Here is a 12,397-nt window from a genome sequence, read left to right on the forward strand (position 1 = left end):
GCCGTCTTCTCCTTAGGCAACGGGGATGCGGCTGATAAGGGCATACAGGGTCTTTCCTCAAATTGCGGATTGACTTTCCTTATGAGCTTTGTTTTGTCACCGAGGGGGGTACCAGGGTGACTTGAAATGCTGAAAGGCATCATGAACTTGCTGATGAAACTTCATGTAGAGATGATGACTTTTTTGGTGTAGTTTTTGCCTTGTTGTAGATTCTTGATGTTGATCCGAAATAACGATGTCGAGACCAAGCGCTCGTCTTGGCTCCTTGCAGTATCAATGGGATGACGCTCGGCCCCACGGTGGGCGCCAAAATGTTTCGGTATGGATGTTTTCCGGTGTATCTTTGTTGTTTCCAAATGTCTGAGACGCTCGCTTCTCCTCAATTGTTGTCGTTCGCACTCCTTCAGCTCGTAGCGCTCATCGACTTTCACCAATGAAGGGGGGAGGTACCTGCGAAGATACTCCGACGCTCAAGTCAGACATGAGTTGTGGAGCCTCAGCTCTCAAGAAAGTGATTGTATTATCACTATAGAATATTATCTAGAGTCCATCTGACGTAAGTGGAACGTATCTGGTGTTTGACTCTGTCCTTCTATTTATAAGTGTTTCATAAGTCAAATAAAAATAACCTTAATTACGTGAAAATCTGGTTAGTTACTCATAAATATCTTAACCGCTTAAAATATCTAAGATATTTTATCCAATAAATATCTTACTATACACTAATGTTAAATTTTTTTAATGTTTTCTCTCTAAAAAATCTCCCTAATAAATTAGGAATGGTAATTTATTATAGGTTTAATAGTCTATTTTGTCCCTAGTTTTGATCAATAATATTAATTTAGTCTCTCATTTTAAAAGTATGTGAAATTATTTTTCATTTATTGCTTTCGTTAAATACACCTAAACAACATTAGCTTTTTCTTTCTCTCTCTTCTGTTCTTTTAAATTTTTTTGAATACAACATCTTTTTCTATTTGTTAAATATATTTTAAATTTAAAAATCAAATTGTATTGTTTCAAAAAAATTCATTTTTTTCTTAAAATTTAAGAATTAAAAATATGTTTAACTTTAAAAACAACAAAATAAAAGAAACAAGCGGTAAAATAATTAAAAATTAAAATAGGAAAAAAAGTTCTTCACTTTCATTTTTTCAGCCACTGAATTGTTTCTACAATCACATTTTTTATTTTCCCACTAAATTATCTATTTCATTCTTAGCATCTCCACAGCACCAACACAATCTAAACCCTTAATTCCCAATTTTCCACCGTTCCCGGCGCCAACACAATCCAAACCCTTTTGAATTTCATCCTTTTGTAATCATTATTTTCATTCACACCTTTTCTTTACCAATTATTCCTACTGAAATTGTAATATCATTGCTAGTTCAAAATGTGGAATACATTCATTGAAATTGTATCAAATTTCCAATGGACTGTGTAAAAGTTTTGAACTCTTTACCAGCTTAGTTATTCACTTTTCCAACTGGGACATAAAACTTATCATTGTTTATAATAAATGGAATTTGGAGAATAATTATACCTCATTTGACATAATCTATAACTACACTTTTGGGTATTCTATTTTGTTTTTCCAATTTTATCTTTTTAATTATTATTTTTTTAATTTAAATAATTATTCATAATAAAACATTATTTTTCAGTCTTATCATTTTATTAACTTTTTTTTAATTAAAATAATTATTCATTATGAATTTTTTTTTATCATTTTAGTAACTATCTCTTAAAATTTAAATAATTACTCTTAATATTACTTATAATATTTTTTATTTCAATAATTAAATTTATTTTATTAGCTATATATCTACAATTATATATACTTTTTTTCATTTTATTATTTTAATTTTATCATTTTAATTAGTATTTTTAAAATATATATAATTTATAAATATTTAAAAAATACATGCACACATATATGACAGCTTTTATTTATTCAATGACGATTATAAATTACCTTTGAAAAACGTCATTTCACCTAGGTTTTATTTTTAATTATTTTACCGTTGTTTCTTTTATTTTGTTATTTTTAAAGTTAAACATATTTTTAATTCTTAAATTTTAAAAAAGAAATAAAATATGTTGAAAAAATACAATTTGATTTTTAAATTTAAAATATGTTTAACAAATAAAAAAAATTGTTGAGTTCAGAAAATCATAAGAGAAAAAGAAAATAAAAACTGAATTAACATTATTTACATTATTTAACAAAAACGAATGAAAAAATAGTTTATTAAACCTTTATTATATTAACAAAGTTGACTCAACTCTTGTCAATTTAAACTTTTATAATATTTTATGTCTTCAAAACTCCTTTAAAAAAAATGTATGATTTTAAGAATACGAAAATTGAAAATATTTTTTAATTTTGATTTTTTCAACATAAACAAATTACTTTACGAAAAGGTTGTAGAAAAGTTGTATAAGTAAAAAACAAGAAGAATTTGATGAGTGAAGTATAAAAATACAGGAATTAAGTATATTAACATTAAAGAACTAAAAGTGTACAATGGTATATTATTAAATAAATTATTTTTTATTTTTATTTTCAACAAAAAAATTATAAGACTCTATAGAATTTTTTTATAAATAGAATCAGTTAAATAAAGTTTATTTTTATAAAACTCATATGTTTTTAGAAAGAAAAAAGTGTTTCCGGAGTACCTTAGGATTCTTATAATCAAAGGCTTCCTATTTGTCTAATTAATTTGTGAAACAAAGTAAGTTTTTCCCAACATCCTTACAAAATTGAAAATAGATCAAATAACAATATGTAAGGAATAACTTTTTGAAATTTGAAGTGATTTTTCATACGCTATATAATCCATATGATACCAGTTATTATAGCTAGCCTTATCAAATTAATTAGAGGAGTGCATATAGTTTTAATAAAATAGAGGATCATTAATTAATCATGACAGCCTTGTTTTAACCATCTCGTGAGAGTCTGCTATTTAAAAAACTTATGGGACGTAATACATAATTTAGAGGATTTTTCATTGTTACAGTATAATTTTATTTTGAAAGTACTAAAATGATGCAAGTTCAAAAAAAATTGTAAATAATGTTAATTTGACACTACTTTTATAATGAAGAAGGCGTGTCAAACGGAAACATATTTAATGTAGATGAATTAAAATTATGTCAAGTTAGGATAACTTTATAAAAATTATCTAATAATAAATCTATTATATATCGACACAACTTCAATTTCAGAACTAAAATTATTTGAACTAAAATCATGTCAGTGACGACTTCAATTTTAAATAAAATAAATTAAGTTGTGTTATGTCGTGTTCTTAATTTTAAATAAATTATTTTAGTGTAATGTTATAATGATTTTAATTCTTCATAATTGAAATTAGGGTGTTGCTCCCACCACCACCACCACACCTTTCTCCCTCCACCTCTCCTTTATTATTTTGCCCCTCAGTAAAATTTTATTTTTAGGATTATTATTTTTTAATTTTATCCCTTCATAACCTATTTCACTAATAACCTATTGTAGTAACGTGTACGAGTAAAATATTTTTCTTTCATTTTAACATTATACTTGTTCTTCTCTTTCTTTGGTTTGCTATGAGATACTACAAGTTGCAAAGGTTAGTGGTGGTGGAAAAAATTATCAAGCAGTCTCTCTCTTGTGGTGGTGCAATGTTGCAGTGCGTGTGTGGTGCTTCCTCCAGGTGCGTACTCGAATAAACCATGACATAAAACCCTAAAATAAAAAACGAAACCTTTAAATGGAGGTGACATCCTTCAACGGATGTCAACATCCGTTTAAGGTAAAACGGATCCGTTTTACCTTAAACGGATGTTGACATCCCATTTTACCTTAAACGGATGTTGACATCCCGTTTTACCTTAAACGGATGTTGACATCCGTTTTACCTTAAACGGATGTTGACATCCGTCGAAGGATGTCACTTCCGTTTAAATGTTTTGTTTTTTTAGAATTTGTTTTATTAGTTTATTAGATATTTTAATAATTTAATTTAAATGTTTTGATTTATTATTTTTGAATATATTTTTAATGTATTTTAATAATATATATTTATATTAGTTTATATTTAAATTTTTAATTTTGGATGTGATATATAATTAGTTTTTAAATGTAATGATTTTGTAAAATTGAAGAAAAAGTAAAATTAGGATTTCAAATTATTTAAAATAGAATAAAAGTAAAAATCTTTTTAACTTAAGAATATAATTATATTTAAAATAATGGAGGGAACAACACCCTTGAAATTATCACAACAATATAAAACTTGCGTTCATTTTATTCAAAACTAAAATCATTATAGTATAATGCGATTTGAATTTATTTCATTCTATATTTGAACTTGTCTCAAATTGTGATGATGTGCACTTTTAAACAACTTCAATATGATAACATTTTAGTTAATTTCATTGCATATTTGAACTCGTTTTAAATTGTGATGATTTTTGCTTTTAGACAACTTCAATATAGTACAATTTTAGTTCATTTAGGGTTTATTCACTTTTAGACAACTTCAATATAATACAATTTTAGTTCATTTCATTCCACATTTAAACTCGTGAAATTATGATGATTTCACTTTTAGACAACTTCAATTAATCTGATATGAAGTAATTTCAGCTTGGCAATTCTTATTCATTACAAAATCTTTCAGCTTGACAATTCTTATTCATTACAAACTCTTGCCAAATTGACAGTACTTGCCGACACGAGAATTTTTTTTTAAAACTTATACCATTTTTATAATTTCTACATAAATTTACACCATAATGGTGAAAAAACCTAATTTGGACGCGTTTTTCTTGATAATCCTCTCATCACTCCTGTCATTTAGCTTCTTTCAATTTTACTTGTTTCTTCTCGAGAAGACAAATATTAGCTAATGTATATGCTTGTGTTAAATAGCTTCATCGTGTATTTAATATAATGAGTAATATAATTCACAATTCTAAGGTGAAATTTAAATGAAAGTAAGAGAAAATTAACGAACTGAATGGGACAAGAATTCATGTTGATAGAATATGCATGTATGTGTTAGAAGGCGATTCAACGTAACACTGAATTCTTGCCTTTGAAATAAAAGATTAAGGCGGCCAAAAAAGTTCTTTACATTGAGGATGGCATTTAAAACCCTAACTAATAAATACAGTTATAAACATGAGACTAGGTTAATAATATACGAGAGATGTGGTAAAAGAAGCTTTACAAGCTGAGTGTCTATTACCTCACCTATAAAATCTATATCCAAAAACAAAACAAAAACAAAACAGCAGATCAACTAGGAACATACGGCTCAAAAAGTTTAATACACGGATTTGGATCATTCTGCATAATTTCGGCAGCACGTTCAAACTCTTCCCTCAGAACTTTGATGCTATATTTATCTACCACTCGCCCAAGATCATGAGATGTTTCAAAAGGATCCTCTATACATATCAAATGCCGATCATTGCCAATCCTTCTAGTCCAGTCCTTCTCCCGTTTGCTACACCAAAATACAGTATCATATATTATTCACTCAAACAACGGAATGGAACATAAAAGGGTGTGTACAAACATTTAGAGACAAAGACTTCTCATACCTGATTATGCTTCCTGTGCGTACAGATATAACAGAATTTGCATAATCATGACAATATGCCCAGTAGTGGAAAAATCCCCGCACAAGCTGAGCAATTGTTTCCTTGTTATGGCGACCAAAATCACCAAGTTTTTCAACTTTATCAAAGAAAGCACAATTAATATCATCCACAGTCACAGAATACGTTGTCTCCATCTCCTGTATGGAAAATAGTATTCAATCATTAATTTACAAAATTATTCATATCATGTGATGTTTAATGAGCTACAAACTTCACAAAGTTAACTGAAAAGTCTATGATTTGAATACTGCAAAAAAGTTATTCCATTGACACCGGCCACGCAATTGCTAAAATGGTTCTCAGAGTAAAAAGTGATTTGCCATTAACAACGACGCTTTGCCACAGCATAAAAATTTGAAGTGGTTTCAAGCCAATTGGAAAATGAAAAGATACCTAGAACTCTTAATTAATCTTTTCATTCTGTGGAAAATGGAAACAAAGACCATTATGTTTAGATCAAAATAAAGAGTTACTTCATAAACATTAATAGCGGAAACAGTGACATTCTACTTCTTAAAAGGCTAAATAAAGAAATATCTGACACAGAGGAATAGAAGAATGAAGTCTGAAGTACACACCTGCAAGCATGGAAGGATGGCAGGTCTTCTCATTTGTAAATAATGAATGCACATCAAAACATACCTGAAATTAAAAATAAATTATTGTTTTTAGGTGATACATATCCGGTCATCATATTTAGATGAACTTATTTGATCCTGTCTACTTTGATTTTGCAATATTAGGACAGTACCTTGCCTAATTATAATGAAGACAACAAAAAACATTTTCAATAAGAATAGCATCAGAGGTTAACTTACGCATAGCTAGACAGAGTCCCATGGTAAGTTTCATTGACTCTTCTTGACTTAGCCCAATGTTTGATAATGAAGGCTAGCTGCCGTAACCTTGGATCTATGAGTGCATAATCCCGAAGAAGCTTTGTATTCACAACAGCTAGAAGATTGTTAATGCATATGTCACAAGAGATTCCTGTCACTGGATCCATGAGCTTTACTATGGGAACCCGTGCACGCGTCAATGCCTACAAACAAACTCAAATTAATAACTGAAGAAATTTTTGTTTTAATTTAATTACTTCAAATGAATGTTTCCAAGAGCAGTAAACTATCAGCAAACGCATTCTTCTGAAGAAAAATTGAGTCAGTCAGTTACCAGTCATTTCTGTCATATTCACAATCTATTAATCCACTTCCTTTTCCTTCTTTATTATTACCTACATTTATTTCTAAGTTTCCAAAAGATTGGCCATCATGTTTTACTTACCGTACAACTCTTTTAACCATAGCATTTTCTCCAAACATATCCAATAAAAATCAAACAGAAAAAACGGATTCGAGATGTTGTGGAACCAAAAAAGGGTGATGAAGAGACTCAGACACAGGAGGCAAAGAATAACAGACAGAATATGTTAAAGTCTAGACACTAGCATTGACCAGTGAAGACAATATCTTCTATGCTTATCCACCCATATAAGGCCCCCTTTATTACATGCGATCCACAAATTTGAAAGTGTAAAATCAAAGACAGCAAAAACACCACATTATGTCCTACATCCATGCAAAAACACAATATAAAGTAGGAAAGTCTCCTTATTTGCAGTCACTCAGCCTTAGATACGGCCTCTTAGAAGCATGCCTTTGTTGCAATATCGTGGATAATTAATTTAGTCTCACATTGACCAGTGGTATAACAAAAAATAGAATATATAAGTATAAGTATATAAATGACATTTAAATCACATCATATAAACCAGTTTTATAGGGGTTAAGTTAAGCTTAAACTCATATCCTGAAATGGCATCAAAATTCCTACATTATATGATATAATAAAGTCAGATTCCCTTAATAAACCTCTTAAGAAGAGAGCAACAGCATAATTTTGAAGGATCTGTGTTTGCTGAAATCTTTCAATAAGAAATAGTAATCAAGCGACCTTCTTAGGTTTGCAAGGCTCAGGTAAGGACTACACTAGAGTTAGAGGGGTTCCTTTATTTGATAAAGTGGCGAGCACAATATTACAATGAAATATTGTGAAAATCTTCCTACAATAAAGTACAAGTAAAATGTAAATTTTGTTCTAAAGCTTGTTGGGGTGGCATAGGAAGGATGAAACATAATTTTCCTGGAACAAACAAATATGTTATTCCTTGTTCTAGTGTTCCAGATGAAGTAAAGGAAACACTTGTGAAGCTGCTGCAAAGTAAAGAAAAAAATGAAAAGGAGAACAACCTTGATTGGGCAGAAGTTACAAAAGAAGTAGCAAAAGGAAAGAATGCTCTCCAACAAATGACAATCAATTCATTATGTAAATAGAGATGTAATTCAGGAAGTTTGCAATGCAATTATGTTAATGCATTGCCATTTAACCTTGTAAGGAGTCCTCTTTTTATCCAAATGTTAAAGGCTGTTGGATAGTATGGTAAAGGTCTAAAGCCTCCTTATCATGAGGAAGGGTCTCCTATTTGAAAAGAGTTGTTAATAATGCAAAAGCCAATAAAAATGGAAAATTCATAGTAGGAGACAAGGAGGAAGTTGAGGACATTGAAGAAGGGGGAAATGATGAAGATGACTTGAGTGATGTAGATTTTGAGAGGAAGAGGATGAATATGAATTTGATTTTGAAGCTGTTTAGTATGTGCAGCAGTAGCAACAACCGTAGTCAACTACACCACACCGTACTTCATCTCACAACCATTTTACACTGTCAATCTTATCTGGCCATGATTCCCAAATCCTAGTTATGTCATAAATTTCAAAAATAAAACTCATCTTATATCTCGGGAGAAATAAAACCCTCCCTTGCCAACTTCAATCTTCACCAACAATCCAAAATTTGATTAACTTTGAACAGCAATGAAGTTGATTACAGACTTGGGAAGTTATACACCAGAAGTAGGAAGACAATTAACCAAAATCTATAACCAGTATAATTATGAACATATATTCTCTCATTACCTTCGCAAAGATATTAAGTGGCACATGCGCATGTTGTCCATTGGGAAGTATTCGGTGAACAGTAACTATTTTTTATTATCTAAGACAAAATTCAAGGACAAACCAGCATAGCAAACTTCATTTTTTTTCCATTCAAAACAGAAGTCACTAAATCTCCTTTATGGAAATTTCATAGCAAGCTTATATAAGTACCTTTACTTCTTAAAAGTTATTGCACATTTCTTTATATGTGAATACAAACCATCGAGATAAAAATGGAAATGCAAAAAAAAGACGAAAATTTTCTCACCTGCACATTCTGTAGATTATCTGATTGCAAAATATCTGCCAATTTAATTATAATCTTAGCTTTGTCCATGTCTGCTTCCTCAATAGCAAGGCAAACATCAATGTCACTTTTAGAAACACCAAACGAATTAGCACATGATCCATAGAGATAAAGCTTAGCTGCTGGCCATTCTTTGCTAACTAATCTCTCCAACAATGCCATTAATTGCTTTTGCTTCTGCTTTTCTTCTTCAGGAGGTATTAGAGACTCGTATATTGCAAGGAAAGGAACATTAAGAACATCAATGTCCCTTCGACAAACTAACTGCCTTTTATACATTCTTGCCCGCTGGCTTAGGATCTGCTGCCCTCTTGAATCCGATGCTCTGGCATCCTGGCAATAAACGATACAAGTGTAAATAATATTCATACTTTACCAAAAAAGACACATGAACCTCATAATTTGAAAACCGGTAGATAACTGTAAAACCTAACAACCTATCTAGGTAGTAACATAAACGGTTCTTCAAACAAAATCAAAATTAAAAAACATCACTGTATTATCAACAATCAATAGATACACAAAGTACTGAATGGAATTTAGTTTAAAATTTAGCTTAGTAATTATTTACAACACATAACTAGTTAGCTACCAGCAATATTATCAACAAATATAACCAGGGACCTTCTCTCGTGTGGCGCGGCGTTGCCTTGAGTTAGTCCTGTCATCAGAGTCATCCTCTATCAGCAATGAATCAGCCAACTTCTCCCCAAGGACATCAACATGAGCTCCACTTCCACCGGTCTCATTCACACCACTGGAATGCAAGTTACTCCCAGCAGGTGGCCCAGGGCGATCAAGCTGATCAACAAGCCCCATTTCACGAACTACATTGCCTCTAACGTTGCTTCTTTCACCAGAAACCATTCTCACACCTTCCCTCTTACCATACAAATTCTCAATTCTACCTCCAACCCCACCCATTTCACCACCCCCCACCCTACCATCTTTCCTACCCTCCAAACCCTTCCCTCTATTCCTGTTCCCAAACCCTGGTGGAACCCTACTAGCCTCATGAGACAACGACCCACTAGCCGTATAACCCTCAAGTCCTCTTCTTTCCCTGTCCACAACATCATGATTACCCTGAAGAACCAAATTCCCACTGGAATTAGAACTGGGGTGATCGACATGCAAGTTCCTGTCGAACCCGTTGTACCCTCTGTTGAACTTCAAATTCAGCAACGAGTCCACATTGGGAGAAACTTCAGATGCAGAGTACGCAACCGTGGGCAAAGACCCGAACTGCAGCTTCAGTTCTTGCTGCTGGACGAAACCATCGACCTTGCTGTTTTTTTCTTCGATGGGAAACCCTAGTTTTCGCAGATCGTGGGTGAGGCCAGCGTTAACGTTGACGCCGTTAGTGACGGAGTTCGGGGTGACGGGGAAGTGGTTCCGAGGAGGGGGAAACGGGTTATGGGGCAACCCAAAAAAGTTCGGAGGGTAAAGCGGAGAAGAGAGAGTGTGGGACCAAGGAGGAAGATGGTGAGGGAGAGGGAGGGCGTGCGGGTGATCGGCACCGGCGATTGGCCACTGCGGCGAGCCAACGGGGATCGTTGGACCGACGACGGCGACGGCGGGATCTATCGCCGGAGACTGTTGCCGCGGGTGTGGGTGGTGATGGTGGGGACGTTGGATGAGTGAGAGGAGGAACTCACCGCCGTTAGAGGGCGTCGGCGGCAGTGGCAGGTCACCTCCACCGCCGTTCATGGAGGCGGGTGGCGGCGGAGAGAGGGTGAGGTGGCAGTTGTGAGATTGCGAGGGAAGAGAGAGCGTTGAGAGAGAAACTTAGAGGAGAAGTGTAGGAATGGGAGTGTGTGTGACTTTTAACTTTATATAAAGCCAAAATGTTTTGATTAATGTGATTTTCGTTGGTTATTATTTTTTAAATTATTGCTAATCTTTAATCTTATCTTCTTCTTATTTGATAATAAAGGAGATAAATTATAATCTAAGAAGTGTTTTTAAATACAGTAACTAATTAATCAATATCTAACATGTTACTTTTTTTTACGTATACAGTATCTAACATATAACTAAATAATGTTAAAATCATCATGTATCACCAATCTAAATTCTTCATATTAGTTAAAAATCATTGTTCATATGAATTTTAAGAAAAAAGAACTAACTGGTTTTTCTAAACAAATATATTAAGAAAGATAAAATATTTTGCATTATTTTTAATCGCAAAAAATAATCATTATAAATTACAGATTAAAAGTTACTTTCAATATATAATTATTAAACACGTAAAATTATCATGTTATCAATCAACAAGAAATCTTTACTTTTAATCATTAAATAATAAAAACTATTTTATCTTTTTGCAATATTCCGAAAAATAAGGTTCAAAAATATGTTTATAAAATTAACAAAAATAGAGCATTATAAACCTGTAAATGAGTAAAATGTTTTGGTGTGACGTGACTTAAGGAATGTTGATATATATATATATATATATATATATATATATATATATATATATATATATATATATATATATATATATATATATATTATTTCTATATTTATTAGAATATAAAACACAAATTGGTCTATTACTGGTAAAGACAATATAAAAGTTACTTATTAAAAAGAAGTATTAAATATATTACGTATATTATATTAGAGGGTTGTGTGCATGAGAGAGGAAGAACTTAGTGAAGAAGTTTGGTGATGTGAGTGGGTAAGACTGACTTTATAATAAAGTTGTCATGTGGAAATTTTGGATCGGAAGACTGTGGAGTAGTTTTATTTATTTTTTATATATTTTTTCTCTAATTCTTATCTTGTTTCTTTGGTATTTGATATAGAATAGTCTAAATATCCTTATTAATAAACATCTAATAAATTTGGTAAATGTTTTTAATTAATTAAAGAATCACACATTTTTATATATGATTATATTTAATGCATTTAAGAATATATTAAATAAGACATTTTCAAAAATAAATACACAAATTAATTTTTTTAGTAAATAAAAGTATTGTTAGAAGTGTTTTGTAGAAAACTAATTAAAAATTGTTGTTATTTAAAATAAGATATTGAAATTATTGTTGTTGATAGTTATCACTCTCTGATTTAGCAATTCTAAATCTTAAAATCTAACTTTGTTTATTTTTCATTTATAAACACGTTCAACATTGATAAAAGTGTTTTATGTAGTTATTACCAGGAGAACGAAAAGAAATAGTAAATTAATTAATTTAAGGTTCTTAGTAAATCCTATTTTCACATTCATTAATATTAGTTGTTGATATTTTTTTAGAAGAAAAGTTCAATATGTAATTTTTTTCGTTTTTTTCTTTCAAAACCTTTAAATTAATTTTATATCTCTCAAATATTATTAAAAGGAATTAAACTTATAATCTCTCATACCCTCTTTTTTTAACTTTTATCTATGTTTATACCAACTTCAATATTTATT

General features: G+C 31.1%; 1 protein-coding gene across 1 annotated transcript; it reads right to left on the reverse strand.

Moving 5' to 3' along the window:
* Window positions 1-5,074: 5,074 nt before the first annotated feature.
* On the reverse strand, window positions 5,075-10,779 carry LOC108338362 (UTP:RNA uridylyltransferase 1). Its single transcript, XM_017575192.2, has 6 exons — window positions 9,592-10,779; window positions 8,929-9,300; window positions 6,483-6,706; window positions 6,243-6,306; window positions 5,605-5,801; window positions 5,075-5,507 (listed from the first exon to the last, which is right to left on the reverse strand). Exons 1-6 carry the CDS (start codon window positions 10,675-10,677, stop codon window positions 5,297-5,299), a joined length of 2,154 nt encoding a protein of 717 aa, XP_017430681.1. The 5' UTR covers window positions 10,678-10,779; the 3' UTR covers window positions 5,075-5,296.
* Between the last annotated feature and the right edge of the window lie 1,618 nt (window positions 10,780-12,397).

This window comes from Vigna angularis, chromosome 9, assembly GCF_016808095.1.
Source record: "Vigna angularis cultivar LongXiaoDou No.4 chromosome 9, ASM1680809v1, whole genome shotgun sequence".
Classification (NCBI taxonomy): domain Eukaryota; kingdom Viridiplantae; phylum Streptophyta; class Magnoliopsida; order Fabales; family Fabaceae; genus Vigna; species Vigna angularis.

Coding starts and splice junctions, on each gene's coding strand:
- LOC108338362 (XM_017575192.2), bottom strand. CDS start 10,677: ATGAACGGCGGTGGAGGTGACCTGCCACTGCCGCCGACGCCCTCTAAC. Junction 6,707..8,928: donor ATAATCTACAGAATGTGCAG/GTGAGAAAATTT, acceptor GTTTGTTTGTAG/GCATTGACGCGTGCACGGGT. Junction 5,802..6,242: donor CCATCCTTCCATGCTTGCAG/GTGTGTACTTCA, acceptor TTTTCCATACAG/GAGATGGAGACAACGTATTC.